Consider the following 21332-nt stretch of genomic DNA (forward strand, 5'->3'; position numbering starts at 1 on the left):
AGCAGCCAGTAGGTGGGTGTCCCGGTTCATAAAGTCCTGTGGCAGGTCGAGGCCGGTCATTATCCCAAAGATACCACTCTGGGACCTGAATCTAGTCTTAGAGGCTTTAACCAAAGATCCCTTTGAACCATTACAAGAGCTGTCAACAAAACTACTCACACTTAAAACTGTATTATTGGTAGCCTTAACATCAGCCCGTAGAGTGAGCGATATACGCAGATCTTGGATGACCGAGTGGTTCTAAGACCAGACCCAGCCTACCTCCCCAAGGTGGTCCAAAAGTTTCATAGGACTCAAGAGATCTCCTTGCCAGCTTTCTGTAATAATCCTAGAAACCCTGGGGAGCAAAAGTTCCATACATTGGACGTAAGGAGAGCCATATTACAATAAATGTCAATAACTAGTCAGTGGAGGAAAGATCAATCCCTGTTTATAGCTTTTCAGGGTAGTAGAAAAGGGTACGGGGTAGCTAAAAGTACGATTGCCAGATGGATCAGGGAGGCCATTATGTTACCCTACTCTGCAAGTGGCGCTCCGGTTCCAGAAGGCATCAAGGCTCACTCGACCAGAGCCGTGGCTACCTCCTGGGCAGAGAAGGCTGAGGTATCGATTGAGCAAATTTGTAAAGCCGCTACTTGGTCCTCACCTTCGACCTTTTTTAAGCACTACCGCCGACTTGATCTATCTTCCTCTACTGACCTAACCTTTGGTAGAAGGGTTCTACAAGCGGTGGTCCCTCCCTAAGGTGTCTTATTCTACAAAAGTCTTTCATGTGTGCCGTCATGGGAGATGGGAAAACACCAATGTTACTACCGGTAGCCGTTTTTTCCGGAGCCCATGACGGCACCTGTATATTCCCCCCCTTATCACTCCTTTGGTGTGCACTATAGTTTGGGTGTTTTTTAGTTAAATATAATGTGGTGATAGTTTTACCATGTGTACTAACCCGGGGGGGCCTCATGCTCTGTAAACCAACTGAAGCGAGGGAGAGGTCCCGCCCTTTTATCTTCAGTAGGGTTCCTGTCCTGGCTGGGTGGATCCCCCCTCTCATGTGTGCCGTCATGGGCTCCGGAAAAACCGGCTACCGGTAAGTAACCTTGGTGATTTATTAATTCAATTATAAAATTATGTAAAAATTACATCATATGGACAAAAAGTATATAGAAGGACACAGACAATAAAAATCTGAGGCAACAGAGATACACACACACACACACACACACACACACACACACACACACACACACACACACACACACACACCAGGTAAAAAGACCAAAAGTTATATCCAAGCCATTGAGACATCTATCTACTTGTAGTAGTAGTACCCTGCACGTTATCCAGCTAACAGGTGCCAACAAAACATCAAAAGTCAGTAGATTAAAGTCAGGATATAAAGAAAAGAGGTAGGAAGGTCATACCACAATGGGTCCACTGTGCCGTCAGATACCACAGCCCCAAAGTCCATTTCGTGGGGGCTGTAATCATTGCAGTAGATTACTTATCACATGGTTATAACCATGGATACCTAAGCTACTGTCATGTCCAGCACATGGGGTAAGCAACACAGCGAATCCGATACCTACTACATATTGGAATAGAATCTTAGATATGGGAATACCCCTTTAATATTGAGCAGAATTAAGTGATAAAAATTAATATAATAATAATGAGCAGAATTAAGTTCAGTCTGTTGGTTCAACCTTCCAAAACTGTCTGTGTCTCATGTGGACCCTTGGGAAAATTAATTGCCCACCTCTGCCTTGGATGGTTCGGATGGCAGCTATCTTGCTTTGCTCTTACATACACAGGAGCACTCACTTTAAACCCTCATGTTCTCTATGAAAAAGCATCTCCCCCATAAGACGGCTTATCTCCGTGAGAATGAAAGGATCGACAGTCTGAAATATGACACGCTAGATCCTTAACTCTCCAGAAAGTTATCTGTCTACGGCCCCCATACACATTAGACTGAGGCCAACCTCGTCAATATGTGGGGTTGTGATCAAGGACGTGCGTGTGGGGTTTAAGGATATTCAGGAGCTATAACTGTCAGACAGACCTCAGTACAAATGGCCAGAGAAGTTAGATGGCTGTCAGCTGACGGGTACAAAAACACATACCTGTGTGTGAAATGCAACAGATGCCCTTTGTGAATACTGCGCCATTTTATGCCTGAAATTGATGTTTTTACAGATTTCCGCTTGTTTATGTTTATCTGTAAGATCTGGATAAGTGGCGTCTGCACCCACTGCTACAGCGAGGAGCCGGTGAACTATGACATCTGCATATCTAGAAGGAATAGGAAAAAAGCTTACACTACTGATTTCACAAATACGTAAAAAGTGACAGATTGGCCAATATGCCCCCATGACCAAGGTCCTGTATTAAACAGTTGCCATTCAATACTGTTCATTTCAAATCCAATAGTTTCAGAGAATACTTGATTTCAAACCTGAGCATACATTACTATACAAGCTGGCCTACCCCTTTAAAAGGGAACATGTCATGTTCACAAGAACTGGGTTAATCTGCAGGTAAATACTGTTTAAGTCATGCCTGCTATGCTGGAAGCACGGCTATAGGGAGAAAATGAAGTTATAGGCTCCCTGTAGCCGCCTGCTTCCAATTATTGGGGAAGTGCAGGGAGTGGATACAGATACAGTCACCTCTCACTGTACGGTAATGATCTAATCACTTACTGGCACGTTGATTGCAGCGAAGGATTGACAGCCGGCAGAGCAGGCGATTACAGCATGCGCATAGTATAGTGAGAGGTGACTGTAACGACTCGGATGACTGGAAGCAAGCGGCTGCAGGGAGGATGTAACTTCATATTCTCCCTGGAGCTGCCGCTCCAGTAAGACAAGCAACTATGAGAAACTAAACAAATCTTCGTGCATTAAAGGCAAACAAACCACACAGCATTCATGATGTCAGTTTTTGCCTTGCCCGCACTCAGTTGTTGGCCATATTTACAAACCTTCTAATAGGGGAAGTGAAATGTGTGTAAATGGGAGAGGCGAGACCGTAGTGATGGAAGTCACTATCCAACCCTGAGCAGAAGTACACAGCCTGCATCATGCAGCGCGTTGCTAGGATTCTCAGTAACGTGTTCAGGTAGGGAAATTCTGCACACTCCGCTTGGTCTAAAGAGTCAGCCAGAGCCTTGGCAGAATCAGTCTTAACATCCAAATTCTGGGAAGAAAAAAAAGAAAGAAAAGAAGACAGGGAAGTGTTATAGGAAATGCTCTACAAAGCAAGCAACATTATATGTTGAAAGCAGCACATGGAGAAAAAAAAACTCCACGGCTATAAAGAACTGGAACTATGAAAAAAAAATTGTTTATAATTACAAATACTTGATGAAAAGTCAGAGCCACGTACAAGACAGTAGAACATGAAATCCCCTGTGACTGAGCAAGTCTGGGACTTTTAATACTAATTCCCTAAGCCTGTGCAATTATTTTTTTATAACCATGATTAATTTAGAAGACTGACCTACCTCGTCTTATTTGCTGCGCCATTTGGGTTTTTTGCCACCTAGTCTGTGAACAATGTAATGTAGAGACAGAGACCCCGATCCGGGCACTGTCATTTCCTGGGCTGCTTGCTGTAGTTGTGATAAAGATTATAACTAGAGGAAAATTAAACCTACGTCCAAGTACTCCTCCAAAATCATGAGCTCTGTATAATCCTATCACCACTATTTGAAAGGTTTCTGCCTATGCACAGTGTACACAGAAAGCAGCCAATCTGTATTGTGGGCAGGGTTATACAGTGCCAAGCATTCAGAGAACTGGAAACAGTATATTCGTCCCTACATCAAGCTGCTCGCAGATGGAACAGCAAAACGCTGGTAACAGATTCCCTATATTGCCGAGACATATTTGTGGGAATTTTATTTCACCTAGTGTGAACAGGTGCTAAACAAAACAACATACTTCATTGTTTTAGATTAAGAGGATAAGTCAGCAGCATGCAACATCACCTTGGAGCGGGCAGCTTTGATAAGAATGTCATAGTTTCCAGGAGGTGGGGCTGGATGCTTACGGAGTAAAGCATATTCGGAAAACTCATCATAAATCTTCTGCGCCACCGAAATATTAGCCAGCAACATGAACTCCTCCACCATTGAATTGGTTTCCCTAAAATAGAGTGAAGCAGATAAAGTTATAAAAATGAACAAACATTACTGCAGATTTGCCTCGATTTCAAAAAGCTGAATGACAGACATAATGATTATTGTTTATTGTCGTTGTATGGTACAAAAGGAAAAAATCAACCATTAAAACTGAACCAATACACACAAACACAATATCACAATCTTCAACGTACTTCAATTCCTTGGTCTGAAGATCTATAGGGTCATGAGTTTCACTATCCAGATGAAATCGGACCTCCGGAGAAGAAAGTGTTAAAGCTCTGTAACACAAAAGCACAAATTCAAGTACTATGCTTTAAACCTATTTACACACTTAAAAACACATAACATTTTTTACTTAATTTTGCAAAAAATAAACTTTTGATATTAAAAAGCCCACATAATAATGACTATTTTATGTGCACACATTGTGGTAGACACAGGGATTCGTCTGAATCTTCAGCTGGTTTATTAAACTACGACATAAACCAACGCAAAGTTCATCAAAATAAACTCCGAGACCCCGGAGAAATTCCGATGCTGGGGGGGCGCTATACCCTTATTTTTCAGTGCCGTTAAAAAGCGTATCGGCAGTCGCTAAGGGGTTAACGTTTAACCTCACTAGATTCACTTAAGGCCTTTCTTGATAGATCGTTTAAAATACTTTGGTTTTGGCCCTAAATTTCCTAAATGGGTACAAATTATTTTCTCTGCCCCATCTGCTAATGTTTGCGTTAATGGTCCATCTGCCCCTTTCACCTTACATAGGGAACCTTCCAGGAAGGCCCACTATCGCCTGCCCAGTCTGCCATTGCCAGTTGAGGCAATTCGCCTCCCTAGTACCTCTTCTATACGGGGGGGGGGCTGAACTGGCTAGTAGAATAAGTTTAGTTGGACTTTATGCCGATGACCTCATTATCTGTGAACATTTTCAGGTATGTCGGGCTTATATGTTATTTAACGGAACTCTGCCTTGATGTACCTATTCAATTCTCAGGGAACTAGTCTCACTCATTATCTTAGGTTTTCCTGGCATGTCACTATTGACAGAAGCATCTAAGGTCTTAAATAGCTGGGGTCGGATGTAGCTCCATTTCCAGCTGCAGATTAGAGCACTTTTCTGTTAATGATGGGCCCGAGCAATGCTGGGACATAACAAACATGGCTCACCAGCATCAATACAGCTCTTTTCTAGACAGATATCTCATCACCATGTTTTGACCCATGTAATGGCCTATTAGTGCCTGTGACACGTGTTATGTTTTGATGTTGATTGTCTGGATGGAAGACTGAACTTTATCCCTTGCACAGGCCCAGAGCCAGACAGTGCCAGTGCTGTCAAATACGTCAGAGAATAGCCCTTTAAAGGGAACGTGTCAGCAGGATTGTGCACTGTAACCTACAGACAGTGTCAGGTCGGTGCCGTTATACTGATTAAAATGATACCTTGGTTGATGAAATCATTTTTTGTTTCAAACCATACTATATTCAGCATGCAAAATAGGGGGCAGGTCAGTGAGGGATCAGTGACCTGTCAGAAGGCATACAGATGAATATGTAAGCAGAGCACCACATGAAGACCCCTCCACAGCCCTGCCTGGAGCACGAGAATCTCATTAACTCCAAACTGAAAATAAAGATTACACAACAACCACAGGACGGATTTCATCACCAAGGTATCACTTTATTCAGTATAACGGCGCTGACCTGACACTGTCTGCAGGTTACTGTGCACAGTCCTGCTGACAGGTTCCCTTTAAACACATACGCTATCTGTTCAGCCAGGCATCACTCAGACATGGGAGGACTGTTCTGCAGAGGGAAACATTGTTTTAGAATAATTTATCTTCTGCTATTATGTCCCTTTAACAAACAAAGCATTTCAGTGTCACTGATAGATTACAGAGGTTTATAGCAAAGGTCAGAAACAAAAACATATTCAATAATTTACCCATTATCTATTCTCCGCTTCTTCAAAATCTTTGCTAATTTATTCAGCAGACGGAGACTTTTGGTAATCTCATCATTCATGCTGGGAGAATCAATTCTCATCTGTGCTTCGGCATAGGTGAGGGAAGCCTGCAAGAGAGAAAAGTTAGCCGGCTACGCCATGAGCAGAATTGTGGAAGTTCGGTTTAGTAAGACACATTCATCACTAACAATTAGAGACAAAATTGCATTAGACTCACTCCTTGATGGCACCATTTAAAATATAAACCTCATGTATAAAGCATCCAATTCTTCACAGATACAAGAAACACTATGGACTAAAGGATTGGGACACACATCTTAAAACTATTTTCAGATTTCTCAATGAGTCTCATAATTGTAATAACCCAAGCACATATCCATGCGGGCTGCCTTTTAAACGTTTGTACTGTAATAGGATGTCACTATTATTGACAAGTCAGTGCTTAACATTTCTCCCTCCTCAAATATTCCATCATCAACTGTGATGGTTATTATTGAAAAGTGTGAGTGTTTAAAGGGAATCTGTCACCAGGTTTTTGCTACCCCATCTGAGAGCAGAATAATTAAGGGGCAGAGACCCTGACTCCAGTGATGTGTCACTTACTGAGCAGCTTGCTGTCATTTTGATAAAATCACTCTTTTCTAGGCTGCAGATCTAACAGTACTCTGAATGCTGAGCCCTGCAAAACCTCGCCCACACCACTGATTGGTAGCTTTCTGCCCACATACAGTGTACACAGAAAGCTTGCCAATCAGTGGTGGGCGGGGTTATACAGAGCTCATGAATATGTAGGACTACATGGCAGGGAGTTTGCTAGTCCTCTAATGATAATCTCCTGTGGATAAAAGCATGATTTTAGTGAAAACTACAGCAGCAGCCCAATAAATGATACATTACTGCAATCAGGGTCTCTTGTCTCTAGATTGTGCTGCTCTCATATTAGGTGCAAAAAACCTCGTGACAGATTCCCTTTAAAAACCAGAACAACTCAGTCACGACATGGAGACCACGTAAAGTTACAGAGGGGGGTTTCTGAATCGTGCCACATGGTGACATTTATGCTCCATTTACTCAATGTTTGCAGAGCTCCAAACCTCCTCTGGAATTAAACAGGAACCGTCGCTTGCCATAGATATGGAATATTGTTACCTGGTGTAAATGTTGCTGTTCTTCTGAATCTGGCGTAGTTTTTTTGTTCTTGTGCCTTTCCATTCTTTTTATGCAAGTCTAGTATTTTTAGCCGAATGGACATAATCCTCAAGAAGATTCATAGAAGAGTTGCACATACCTCAAGAAAATTCATAGAAGAGTTGTGGATCCTGCCCACTTGGCTAAAGAGACTGGATTTCAATAAAAGAAGAGCTGACTATATCTCAGGAAGGGCGTAGGAACAAGAGAAAAACCTCTTAAGATTCAGGAGACCAGCAGCAGTTATACCAGGTAAAATGTACATAAGTATAGCAAGTCTTAGGTCCACTGTAACATCAGCTTCATACCATGGATTTCCATGGCTGATCAGCAGGATGCAAACTTTACATCACCAAGCACAATGCTTAGCAATAGATGGGGTGGTATAAAACAGCCCAACACTGGAATCTAGAGCAGAGGAAACGTAGTAATGACGAATCACACTTCTCTATTGGCAGTCTAATAGACAAGTCTGGGTTTGGTGAATGTCAGAACATTACTAATGAGGGAATGTGCTCAGATAGGGCATTATCTGAGCATGCTCGTTTGCTGACCGAGTGCCTACAGCGTGCTCAAATAATATGTTCGAGTCCCAGCAGCTGCATGTCTCGTGGCTATTAGACAGCCTTAACACATGCAGGGATTGCATGTCAGACAATCCCTGCACATGATGCAGCTGTCTAACAGCCGCGAGACATGCAGCTGCTGGGACTCAAACATATTATTCAAGCACGCCGTAGGCACTCGGTCACCACACGAGCATGCTCAGATAATGCCTTATCCGAGCACATTTGCTCATCTTTAACCATTACCTATCTGACTGCTTGGTGTGACCTGCACAGTTAGGCTGGGTTCACACGTAGCGGAATTCCGGAATTCCATTCCGCGGGAAAATTGCATTTTAAATTCCCGCGATTTTCCCACGGAAAAACTAGCATTTTGAAAGCGTAATTAGCTTGCAGAATTGCTAGCGTTTTCCAAGTGATCTGGAGCATCGCTTGGAGAACTGATTGACAGGTTGGTCACACTCGTCAAAACATAGTGTTTGACGAGTGTGACCAACTTTTTACGATTGAGGCCGCCTATGCGGCCTCAATAGTAAAAGACAGAATGTAAAAAATAATAGTAATAAAAAAAATATTGTTATTCTCACCTTCCGACATCCCGCGCAGCCTTCGCCTCTCTCCACGCTCCCGGTCCCAGTAATCCTTTGCGACAATTACCGCGATGACGTCTGGTCTCGCGGTAATTCGCGATGACCGCAAGACTTCGCGATCCCGCGAGAACGGACGTCATCGCTCGTAAAGGCTTACTGGGACCGGGAGCGTGGAGAGAGGCGGGAAGGCTGCGCGGGACGTCGGAAGGTGAGAATAACAATATTTTTTATTTTAAATTCTATTTTTTTACAGGGATATGGTACCCAAAGCCCGGAGGACAGTCTCCTCCGAACCATGGGTACCATCCGCAAATGTTCTGCTTACTTTTCGCATGGTGTGCACAGCCACATGCGGAAAGTAAGCAGAACAATGCATTCTTATGGGTGCGGGATCGCCGCGATTCCGCGAAATTAATGAGCATGCTGCGTTTTTTACCGCAAAGCGATTCCGCCGCGGTAAAAACCGCAGTATTAGCACAGCATTGCGGAATCCCATAGGAATGCATGGGATGCCTATTTTTCGCATTTTCGTGGCAAAATCGCGCGGTTAAAACCGCTGCGGAAATGCGAAAAAAAGCCACGTGTGAACTCAGCCTTAGGTGTATGGGGGATATAATGCTATGAAGTTGCTTTTTTAGGAGTCGGCCAAAACCCCTCAGGTCCAGTGAATCTTAAGGCTATGTGCACACGTGTGGAATTCCAGCGGAAATTTCCGCCGAAATTCCATTCCGCGGGAAATATGCGAGAAATCCGCATTTTAAATTCCCGTGGAAAAACTAGCGATTTGCAAGCGTAATTAGCTTGCAGAATATAGCGTTTTTCAAGAGATCTGTAGCATCGCTTGGAAAACTGATTGACAGGTTGGTCACATTCGTCAAACAGAGTTTGACTAGTGTGACCAACTTTTTACTATTGCGGCTACCTATGCGGCATCAGTAGTAAAAAATATGTTAAAAATGACCTTTTATGACACCGCGACGACATCAAAGGTCATTGTCGCAGGGCATCGCTGAGAATGGGAGTTGCCGGGAGCATCGCTGAGGCCTGCTGACGCTGTGAGGACCGCCGGAAGGAGAGAATAACATGATTTTTTATTTTAATTTTTTTTTTTTTTTTTTACAGGGATATGGTACCCAGAGCGCGTTTAAAAACGCAGCGAAAACGCAAAAAAAACACTACGTGTGAACTCAGCCTAATGCTTTAGCACAGAAAGACATTTTGGACAATTGTATGCTTCCAGCTTTGTGGGAACAATTTGGAGAGGCCCTTTTCTGTTCCAGAATGACTGAGCTTTGGGTCACAAAGCAAGGTACATGAAGACATGGTTGCGAAAATTTGGTTTGGAAGAACCTGACTGGCCCACAAAGAGACCTGAACTCAGCCCTATCTAACACCTATGGGAGGAACTAGAATGGAGATTGCGAGTCAGGCCCTCATCAAAGCTCTTCTGGATAATGGAGCTAAAATTCCCACAGACGTACTCCAAATTCTTCAAGAAATCCTTCTCTGACAAGTGGAAGCTGTTTGATGGTAAATATGGGTCATCCAAAATGCCTTCAAAACTAGACATTTCAACAGGTTAAAGAAAAGTCAAAGACACAAAACTCACTTTTGAATTGATAACACTTTTGGTAAATTTTGTGTTTATGATTTCAGCATTATGGTTTAGCTCCCAAACGCAGGAAAATGCCAATCTAGAAAAAAAGACAGCATAGAAAATTATGTCTATTTATATTTCCATATATATGTAAAATCTACTTTTAGTATTATTCAGTTTATGTGAAGCTTCCACACATACCTGTCCACATCTGATCTTAAAGAACAGAGGTTTGAACTGAGAAGTTCTGGCACCATGTCAATCCTCTGGAGAGAGAACACAAGATATTGTTACTTTCACGTCTAATCAGTAACAACTAGTGTAATAAAATCCATAGAGAAGTGGATAGGCACATTCCGTCCCGTGCAAAATAATCCTTTATTGTGGCATCAAGTTACCAACAGCAGGCAGATAATACCATGGAGCAAGTACAGACGACGATCGTTTTGCGCTTACATTGCGCTTCAAAACAGGTCAATGACCTGTTGAAGCGCAATGTAAGCGCGAAACGATCGTCGTCTGTACTTGCTCCATGGTTTTATCTGCCTGCTGTTGGTAACTTGATGCCACAATAAAGGATTATTTTGCACGGGATGGAATGTGCCTATCCACTTTCTTCTCTATGGATATACAGACTATTTTCCTTGGAAGTGGCACCCATGTTCCCTGATGTGTGTGCAGCGTCATTAACCCGAGGTCATACAGCTGTGCCTTTGTCCTGCTTTTTCTCTTCTATGGTAAGTGTAATAAAATCATGAGCAACAATTAGGAAGATTAGAAAATAAGTAAACACTACATTGTCTTTAAAAAAAAAAAAAAACTACAAGAAACAAAGTTTATAATGTCTTATGACATACAATTAAATAATTTTAATTTGGTTTGTTAAAAGTGATCTAAATACATGGGTTGCTAACAACGCAAAGCAAGCCCATTAAACAGTTAAAAATCTAAAATTCCCTTAACCCCTTAGTGACCAGCAATAAATGTCCTTATTGACCAGAAATATAGAACAACAGAATCTCCGATGGATGAAAATGCAGCTGACGTCCATTATGGGTGACATCCTGCTGTATCAGCCACCATCGATGCTGGCAATTACACACAACACCGAGCCTCTGTCCTCCAGACTCAGACTTGGGAAGCCGGGTGCAGTACCCTGTAACATTAGAACCTAGCAAACCACTATCGCCATAACGTATTAATGAACCGTAAAATGATATAGCCTCATTAGCAAACACGCTCAGAATCGGATTTCTTCTTAGGTGTTGATTAACATGACTTAAATGGCCATTTGTTCAGTGTGAATAGGACACATGAAAATAAGAAACTTCGTAATAATCTTATAAGATACATCTGCTTGTTTTTCTTCCTGAACTGATCTTTGATTCTCAATTCACAGGTAAAATGTGTCGTCAGTGAATACAGATTTTTCATATTACTGAGATATTTGGTGAATATTTTTGCCAGCAATATGCGCTCCTGAAGGATGATGATGGAACTTGATAGTTAGATTCAAGAATGATTTTTATTTTTAATTCAAACTAGAATACAACCGGTTTTGACTTCTAAGAGTCTTCCTCAGGTATAATGTCAAACATATAAGCATTTAAAAATAAAAATCATCCTTGAATCTGAATATCAAGTTCCATCATCATCCTTCAGGAGCGCATATTGCTGGGAAAAACATTCACCAAGTGTTATAGCCTATGAAAGCGCTGTCCAGTGCTCTCACTAGTTCCCAGATCTTTGCAGCAAACTGAAAGGAAAGAGGAATGGAGTGATGCAGGGATGGGATCTACATGCAGACACTCAAGACACCAAATAGGTGAGTGTATTCACACCGAGTATATACCTTTGGAAACTAATTAGAAGCTTGTGCTTCCCATTTTTCTCCCTATAATCCCCTCTTTCTTCATATTACTGAGACAGGAAATGACAACTGATGATCATGCAGGTCTATGGAGAACTGATCCTGTTGTTTCAGGAGAGCTTGCAGCAGAATATCTGTGTCTGCCTCCATAGCCTCCTTCCTTCTCACCATAGAATTATAAAAGCACCAACTGTCATCTTCATAAGGCTGTGTGCACACGTTGCAGATTCTGCTGCGTTTCCGCAGCGGTTTTGGCCCTGCGGAAATGCAGCAGTTCCGCTGACATGGTACAGTACCATGTAACCCTATGGCTTTTCAAAACCGCTGTGCTCACGCTGCGGTTTTTTCTGCGCGGTTTACAAACCGCAGCATGTCAATTGTTTGGGCGGTTTCACACCTTTAACATAGTAGAGGTGTGAAACCGCAGGGCTAAACCGCAGGAAAACCGCAGGTCACTTTACCTGCGGTTTTACCTGCGGATCCGCGTGGAAAAACCCGCAGCTGAATCTGCAACGTGTGCACATAGCCTAATGGGAAAAGCTGTCTTTACTGCATACAGATTTTACCTGTGATTTTAGAGTGGAAAACCAATCCAAGAGAGAAAGAAGCAGATTGTTCTGATGAGATATATTACAAAGAGTCTCATTTTCATATGTATTATTGATGAAATAAAAATTAAAGCAACAGTACTTTTTAATGTTTGCCAGAAGCAGATTACATCAGGGAGTTCACTCCTCCCAGTGCATTATATGATCACATTTACCATCACTTGTTTTGTAGTAATTTACATTGTTTTATTAAAGTATTTTTGACGGCAATCTCTGGTTTTCCACTTGAACCAAGTAAAATTCTGCTATGTGATCGATGTAATCAAACTTCAGAGAATCTAAGTTACCTTTTCACAAAGGTACACAGTGGTTCCTCTATTTGCAGCTTCCTGGTCCAGGGCATTTCCAGGTCTTATAAAATGGCTTACATCTGCAATATGGACTCCAACCTGTATACAGTGACAATGTAGAAATGATGGATTCAGCCAGAGAAAATGTATGCGGGTACCACAGAAACTGACAAGCTCATTTCAAACGGAGAAAAAAATAACTAAAATCTTGTCTTTCAAATTTAAGAAGGTTTCAATTTTAATCTTAAACTTTCAACCACGTTGATCCCAAATGCCTAAACTGTCATAGCTGCTGAGCTCAGCGATTGGCTGCAGTGGTGATGTGTGCTGTCGATGCGACGTCACCACTGCAGCCAATCCCACAGAGACAAAAACCAGCGGCAGTGCAAGTTCCACCTGGATTTCTTATTTTGCATACCTACAAGAGTTTGGGGCCCACTTTACTGAAAGTGGAAATACTCTTTATTAAGTTTGCGACGCAAAATAAGAAATACCATCACATCATTTGAGTATTTTAATGATGACAAAAGACTAACTGGCACTTCCAAGCTAGTGTGAACAGGTGCATACTAGGAGCAGCCATCTCCATATACAATAAACCCCCCCAAAAATACAGAGTGCAACATTGTTTATTATATATGGAGATGGCTGCTCCTAGTATGCACCTGTTCATACTAGCTTGGAAGTGCCAGTCAGTGTTTTGTCATTTGTATATTAGCTCTCTGACCAAGCCCCTCCATCATGTGGTGGTTTTTAATTGCAACAGGGTCCTACCCACCCATAAAATCAGGATTTGAAGAGATGAAATTCAGACTTCAGTCTTAGGGTTGTATTCACACTAGACACATAGGACCCACCAGTTCTTGTCGTTGGCTGCTGGGCATGCATGAATTGGCCAAATTATGTGCTAAGCGTCTCATTTTTTCCTAGTATCCAGAAGCAGTATTGCTATTCATATTTCATATCAACATGCTTCAGTAATACAGAGTGCAACCTTTTTTGTTTGAGTATTTTACATACCAAGTTTTCTTAAAAATTAGTTTATATCAACTTTTGAAGTTATTCCCTATGCATATAAAAAAAAAAAAAAAAAAAACTTACTGATCACAGAGAGCCTGACTGCTGGGACCCCCAGAACGAGACTCTGCAGATCACTGTCTGAATGGAGCAGACTCAGCATGTACCCCACACTCCTTCATTTCTTCTCTACAGGACTGGAGGAGATAGCCGAGAGCAGGTCTCAGTCATCTCCTACAGTATCATAGAATGAATAGAGCACAGGGGTGCATTCTCAACCTCTACTTAGAAAGGGCTGCAAAGCCCCACTGTTCCATCATGTAAAAGAGCAGTAAAGTAATTACAGACCTGAAAAGCTATGAAAATCTCATAAGTTGTTACATTACTAGGAAATGTCATCAGGGTTGTACATTAGTTAGGTCTTCCATCTTCAATAGGCAGATAATGTTAAGGTTACCATATCGGACAGTACAGTAGCCAGTAATTTCACGTTAAAGAGACACCCACCTCAAGGTTGCCATTTTCAAGTTCTCGACAATGCAAAGCATCGTCAATGTCAGTACAACCAGGAGGATCCACACTGCACACAAAGAGATACCGCAGGTCGATTCTGTTCCTCATATCCTGAAGGTGGAAATAAAGAACTCTGATCAATCTGTGAAAAGTCTAGTAAACAGTGATAAGGAATACAAGAAATGTAAAATGAAAAAACATCACAGAAGTATAGGTTTAGAGAGGAACGATGGAGCATTTCTCACCTCAGGAGTTATGGCCCACGGCATTTTAGGAAGAAAGCTTAGAACAGCCTGAGAGAACGGCTGATGAGGAACATCATGTTCTAGAAGCAAGACTTCCGTTTCAGTCTCCTTATCACCAGCTGCGCCCAAGTTCTTCACAAAGTGACCCTAATGAAACAAACTGAAAGTAAGAGTTTCCCGGGATTTCAAATAAAACAAAAACATGGATTTTTGTGATAACTCACTGTAAAATCCTTTTCTCCGAGACGCTCATTGGGGGACACAGGTACTGTGGGTGTATGCTACCACCGCCTGGAGGCTGACACTAAGTGAACAAAAAGAGGTTAGCTCCTCCTCCGCCGCATACACCCTCGCCCCGATTGCGAGCGGAAACCAGTTTAGTGCAACAGCAGTAGGAGAACAACAAAAAATATCAGCCTTAATGCAGATAATATGTCTGGAACGGAACCATCCTAACACAAAAATGCACGTTAATTAAATAAACTAGAGCCAACTGGCTATCAGGGTGGGTGCTGTGTCCCCCCAGTGAGCGTCTCGGAGAAAAGGATTTTATGGTGAGTTATCACAAAAATCCATGTTTCTCCTTTGTCTCATTGGGGGACACAGATACTGTGGGACGTCCTAAAGCAGTCCCTGGTTGGGAAGTTGACTCACCGATCCAAGCTACATGCACCTCGTGTCTAAAGGTGCAACGCAGCTGCTTGGAAAATTCTTCTACCCAGGGTCGCATCCGCTGAAGCCTGAGTATGGACATTGTAATGTTTAATAAACATGTGCAGGCTCGACCAGGTTGTTGCCTTGCACACCTGTTCCGTCGAAGCACACAAGAGGCGCCCACTGCCTGAGTAGAGTGTGCTCTGATCCCTGCTGGAACCGGCGCACCCCTGATGCGGTAGGCTTCCTGAATAGTAAGGCGGATCCACCTGGCTATGGTCGATTTCGAGCCTGCGAGTCCCTTCCTGCGTCCCTCGGGGAGCACGAACAGCGTGTCCGTCTGGCAAAAGGGTGCCATCCGCGACACGTAACTCCTGAGTGCTCTCACCAGGTCCAATGTGTGAAGAGCGGTTTCCACACGGTGTACTGGCGCTGGACAAAACGAGGGCAAGATAATATCCTCATTAATGTGGAATGAGGAAACGACCTTCGGCAGAAAGGGGGGAGCTGGTCTGAGGACCACCTTATCCTTGTAGAAGGTAAGAAACGGTGCTCGGCAGGACAGGGCCGCCAACTCAGAGACTCGCCTAATGGAAGTTATGGCTACAAGGAATACCACCTTCCAGGAAAGGAACGCCAAGGAAATCTCTTGAAGAGGCTCGAATGGAGCTTCCTGCAGCACACTCAGGACTAGGTTAAGGTCCCAGGCATCCAGGGGTGCCCTATAGGGAGGTACCAAGTGGGAGACTCCCTGGATGAAAGTCCTCACCTGCATATTGGTAGCAATTTTTCGCTGGAAAAGGATGGACAATGCCGATATCTGTCTCCTAAGGGAGCTTGGGGCCAACCCTGAGTCTAGGCCTGACTGGAGAAAGGCCAAGATGTTGGGGATAGAGATTGTCAGTGGCGAAAAACCGCGCTCTCGACACCAAGCAAAGAAGACCTTCCAGGTGTGACGGTAAATTCTCGCTGAGGTGGGCATCCGGGCGCTAACCATTGTGGCGACCACCTTGTGCCCAAACCCCACCTGGGCCAGAATCCAAGATTCAGGGCCCCTGAGTTTGGGTGGAAGATCAGGCCCTGAGACAGTACATCCGGGTGCTCTGACAGACGCCAGGGAACGTCGGCGAGCAGCTGCACTAGATCTGCGTACCATGGACGACGGGGCCAGTCTGGGGCCAGCAGAATCTCTGGAACTCCCTCTGTTTGGATCTTCTTGATGACCCTCGGAAGTAGTGGCAACGTGGGGGGGGGTACAAGTATGGAAGGCGAAACTGGTTCCATGGCAGAACCAATGCATCCACGGCGATCGCCCGCGGGTCCCGAGACCAAGCCACGAACATGGGTACCTTGGCGATCACCCTGGAGGCCATCAGATCCACATCCGGTGTTCCCCACCATTGGCAAATCTGCTGGAAGACTTCGGGGTGCAGAGACCATTCCCCGGACGCGACTCCCTGCCAGCTGAGGAAGTCCGCTACCCAATTTTCCACGCCCGGGATGTGGACCGCCGATACCACCGAATGGTTCCTCTCGGCCCAGTGAAGCACATGTGCCACCTCGCACATGGTTTCCCTGCTGCGGGTGACCCCTTGATGATTTACGTAAGCCACCGCCGTGGTGTTGTCCGATTGAATCCGGACAGGGCTTCCTATTAGAAGGTGCTGGAAATGTTGCAGCGCCAGCCGGACCGCTTGTATTTCCAAAAAAATTGATCGGGAGGCGTGCCGCCTGTTGCGACCATTGCCCCTGGGTCGTGTGGTGTCGAAAAACTGTTCCCTAGCCGAGGAGGCTGGCGTCGGTTGTGACCACCAGCCACTGATCTCGGGGAAAGTATTTTTCCCTGAAGAAGGGAGAAATTGACTGTCCACCACGCTAGTGACTGCCTGACCTGAGCGGACAACCGGCATCGATGATCAAGGTTCCCGTCCTAGGATGACAAGAGGGCGTGCTGCAGGGGGCGCAGATGAAATCGGGCAAACTGAATTGCTTCTATTGCTGCCACCATGTTCCCTAGTACCCTCATCCCAAACCGAATGGTGTTTGGGACCGGTTGGAGAAGCTTCCGGACTCCTTGCCGGAGTGCTAGGGCTTTGTCTTGAGGGAGAATCACCAACCCTCGGGAGGTGTCAAAGATCATCCCTAAAAAGGCAATCCTCTGGGCTGGGACAAGGGATGATTTCTTCCTGTTGACCAACCACCCTAACCGGGAGAGGGTATCCAGCGTGGTGCTGACATTCTCCTCGCATGCCCGAAATGAGGGGCCCTTCACCAAGAGGTCGTCTAAGTATGGCAAGATGACTATGCCCCGAGAGTGTAAGGTGGCCATGACGACTGCCATAACCTTTGTGAACACTCTGGGGGTGGTGGCTAGCCCGAAGGGCAGTGCTGCAAACTGGAAATGTCGGCCATTGATGGCGAAACGTAGAAACCTCTGATGCGGAGGAAAAATGGGGATGTGCAGGTAGGCATCCTGGATATCGATAGAGGCCAAGTATTCTCCTTGCCCCATGGCTGATATAACTGAATGGAGAGATTCCATTTGGAAATGTTTGATCCTGATGAACTTGTTCAGGAGCTTCAGGTCCAAAATAGGCCTGACTGTCCCGTCCTTTTTGGGGACCGCGAACAGATTGGAATAAAAACCCTGAGCCTTCTCGTGCTCTGGCACGGGAATGATGACTCCGTTGTGCTGGAGTGACTTGATGGCTCCTAGCAATGCCCTTGCCTGCGTCTCCACTTTGGGAAGCCGGGAAAGAAAAAAATCGTTTTGGGGGATACCTGACAAACTCTATCTTGAACCCCGAGGACACCAGCTCTGTCACCCATGAGTCGTGTGCTACCGTGACCCAGTCGTGGCGAAACCAGAGCAGGCGGCCTCCTAAAAGTGCCCCGAGTCATTTACCCGAAGATCTCTGGGACCTGGTACCCCTCGACCTGGGCTGGCGAGCACGCATCCTCCCCAACGGGTTGGCTCTATGAGACCTGTCGCTCCCTATTCTGGTTGGCGCGACCTGAAGCGGCAGAACTGGCCGCTGCTGTCCATCCGGTGTTGCGAAAGGCCCGAAACCGTGTCTAAGTCTGGCGAAACGGCGGTTTGACCCTTTGTTGCTGGAGGAAACTGCCTTTTCCCCCTGTAGCATCGGCGATGAGCTGGTCTAACCTTTCCCCGAATAGGCGGCCACCTTGATAAGGCAGGGAAGTCAAGGACTTCTTGGACGTTGAATCGGCCCGCCATGTCCTTAACCATAGGGCCCTCCTAATTGAAATTGTGTTTGCGGCCGCAAGCGCCGCGCAATTGGCTGTATCCAAGGAAGCATTGATTAAGTAATCACCAGCCATAGCGATCTGACTCGCAATCTCTGATACCTGCGTAGGCATGTCCCTATCCTGCAAGGCTCTGTTCAATGATTCTGACCATGACATCATGGCCTTGGCTACCCACGTCGCCGCGAACAAGGGCACGAGTGCTGATCCTGATTCTGCAAATACTGAGCGGGCCAAGCTCTCTATGAGCCGATCAGTGAGATCCTTGATAGAAGAGACACTAGGTACAGATAACAGGGTTTTAGAGGCCAAGCGTGCCACTGGTGGATCCACCGCTGGGGATTCCATCCATTTCTTACAGAGCTCCGGGGCAAACGGATATCTTGCCTCGAGCGTCTTCTGGCCCGAAAAACGCCTATCCGGCCATTCTCTGTGACGCTGCACTATGTCCTCGAACTCTGGGTGAGTGCAAAATACTCTATGCGGTCGCTTGGCCAGCTTAAAGGATACCTTATGGCCTGAGGCCAGGGTGACCTCATCCTCAATCCCCAAAGTCTGATTGACAGCTTCGATGAGGCTGTCAACTGTCTCTCGACACCCCGGGGTATCTAGGTCCAGGGGTTCGTCTGAGTCATAATCTGAACTCTGCCTGCCCTCGACTGCTGGTGAAGGAGAGCGAGACGCTGAACAGGAGATGCATGCAGCGTACAGGAACGTGTGTGGTTTTCCCTTTCCGGCCATATTGTGTCTGCCAGGCAACAGTACTGCCCTGCCGGGGGGTGGGGAGGAGGGCACTCCTTGATCAAACTAGTGTGGCCTCTAGGGTCAGGATCGCACTTACCCCGGTCCTGTGTCCCCCATGTGTCCTTGCTGCGCGCTGTCGCAATGTGCGCACTTCAGCTATGGGTGGGCCGACGGAAGCAGCTATCTTTTCAGGTTGCGGCCTACCGTGGAGTGAAGCTGGGGGCTCAATTTATTCGGCGCCCCTCAAGGTCACGGAGGGGCGGGCCGCCGGAAGTGACGTTGCGATGGGAAGGCGGGACTTCCGCCCGCGGCCTAACACCGGCCAAAGCCGCGGGCTGGATTTCTAACGTTTGCCCGTGGAGGGGTGGCGGGCAGGCCGCCACATACCAGGGAGCGGCCGGCTACGGGACCCGGCGTCCGGCATGCTGCCAGGGAGGGAGGGAGAGGGACCTGAATATGGATCCTGCTGCCATTCTGACCTTGCTCCTCGCCTGAAGCTAAGGGCTCCAGCCCTCTGGACGCTGCCGTAGGGCCCTCCCCACTGCTTCTTTCCGTCATTCATGACGACTTCGCCGATCAGATAGGAGAGGGGGCGATATCCAGGACGGTGCAGGCACCCTAGCTCCGTCCCCCTTCCAGGGATGAGGAGAGGGACCATCCGCCGCCTTGCAGCACCACCGTCTAGCGTTGGTGGAGCAGTGGGGGCCGCTGGGACTGTCTTGTGCCTCTGTACAGCCCATGGTTTCAATACCTAGGGGTGGTCAGGGCTAGGACCGGCATCATGTCCCACGCCGCGGGAGAGGATACGTGGAGGGACACTCGCACGTGCTCGCCCGTTGATGGTTTGGGGAAATCGGACCCTTTCAATAGGATCCGTTGCCCCTATCTTATCTTTAAAGAAAAAAGTCTGGGAAAAACCGGTCCAGATATGTCTCACGGTGCGGGAGAGGGTACGTGGAGGAAATACTCACACGTGCTCGCCCGCTGTTGGTTTGGGGAGATCGGACCCTTTCAATAGGGTCCGTCGCCCCGGTCTCATCTTCATAGAAAAAAAAAGAAAAAAAAAAAGAAGAAGTCTGGAGAAAACCAGACGTGTGTGCCTCCAAAAGACACTAAGCATAAAACTGGTTTCCGCCCGCAATCGGGGCGAGGCTGTATGCGGCGGAGGAGCTAGCCTCTTTTTGTTCACTTAGTGTCAGCCTCCAGGCGGTGGTAGCATACATCCACAGTACCTGTGTCCCCACAGTACCTGAGTCCCCCAATGAGACGAACTAGAAAATAGCTATTTAATTCCCCACAGCCATCAGTCTTTCAATGCTTCTTTCAGAAATTATGTGCTGCACTATACCATAAAATACCGCGGCTATAATGCATGTGCACAAGTCTGGGGTGGTTACCGATTGGCTGCAGTGGTCATATGGATGAATGGTGTCAGAAACACCGCACTAACCTTGCTCACTGAGCTAATGCGCGTGTCCTGAGTAAAGTGAAACAGTGCTCAAAGATACCTGTGGAACGGGCAGCAACCGAGTAGATGCGTACTTCAGACCCGCAGGACCTGAAGCACGTGACTGCTAGAGGCGTGGCCTAAACTCCACAGAGCTAGGAGCTGCAAGAGAATTCCTAGCAGAGTAACTGCGAGACAAAGTTACAAAGGGGCATAGACAGGGAGAATAGTCAGGACGTAGCCAATGAGTCACACACAGAGATAGCTGCAAGGTACCAAAGGGGCGAGCAGAGAGTAGTCAGGTCACAGGCAATGAGTCGTACACAGATATAGCTACAAGGTACCAAAGGGGCGAGCAGAGAGTAGTCAGGTCACAGGCAATGAGTCATACACAGATAATAACGCAGTACAAAATCAACAGGCAAACTCACAAAGGGAAACAGGGCTGGGTCAGAACCATATAAACAAGCTATAGCAACACACAGGCACACGGGGGTCAGCACACTAGGCCAAAGGCAAAAGTATAACTGGCAGGGATTGAAGCTTCCCAGGGTTTAAGAAGCTCTCCCAGAACCAGAAAGAGGCCACAATCATTAACCCCAAGTGTGCAGGTAAAAACC

At 45.8% G+C, this 21332-nt stretch overlaps 1 protein-coding gene across 4 annotated transcripts in view; it reads right to left on the bottom strand.

The window, feature by feature from the left end:
* The window catches only part of DIS3 (DIS3 homolog, exosome endoribonuclease and 3'-5' exoribonuclease), a 52588-nt gene that overhangs the window by 14170 nt on the left and 17086 nt on the right, over nt 1–21332 (bottom strand). For all 4 annotated transcript variants that reach the window (XM_073580376.1, XM_073580378.1, XM_073580375.1 and 1 more), the window contains exons 10-19: nt 14601–14747; nt 14350–14466; nt 12823–12924; nt 10259–10323; nt 10070–10154; nt 6096–6223; nt 4339–4425; nt 3992–4148; nt 2984–3198; nt 2124–2292 (exon numbers count right to left, since the gene is read on the bottom strand). In XM_073580376.1, the coding sequence (XP_073436477.1) occupies nt 2124–2292; nt 2984–3198; nt 3992–4148; nt 4339–4425; nt 6096–6223; nt 10070–10154; nt 10259–10323; nt 12823–12924; nt 14350–14466; nt 14601–14747 (1272 nt within the window). The remainder of the gene's footprint in view (nt 1–2123; nt 2293–2983; nt 3199–3991; nt 4149–4338; nt 4426–6095; nt 6224–10069; nt 10155–10258; nt 10324–12822; nt 12925–14349; nt 14467–14600; nt 14748–21332) is intronic.

The sequence above is a fragment of the Dendrobates tinctorius genome, unplaced genomic scaffold (genome assembly GCF_039654945.1).
Source record: "Dendrobates tinctorius isolate UK_male_01 unplaced genomic scaffold, ASM3965494v1 ptg000064l, whole genome shotgun sequence".
Lineage (NCBI taxonomy): Eukaryota > Metazoa > Chordata > Amphibia > Anura > Dendrobatidae > Dendrobates > Dendrobates tinctorius.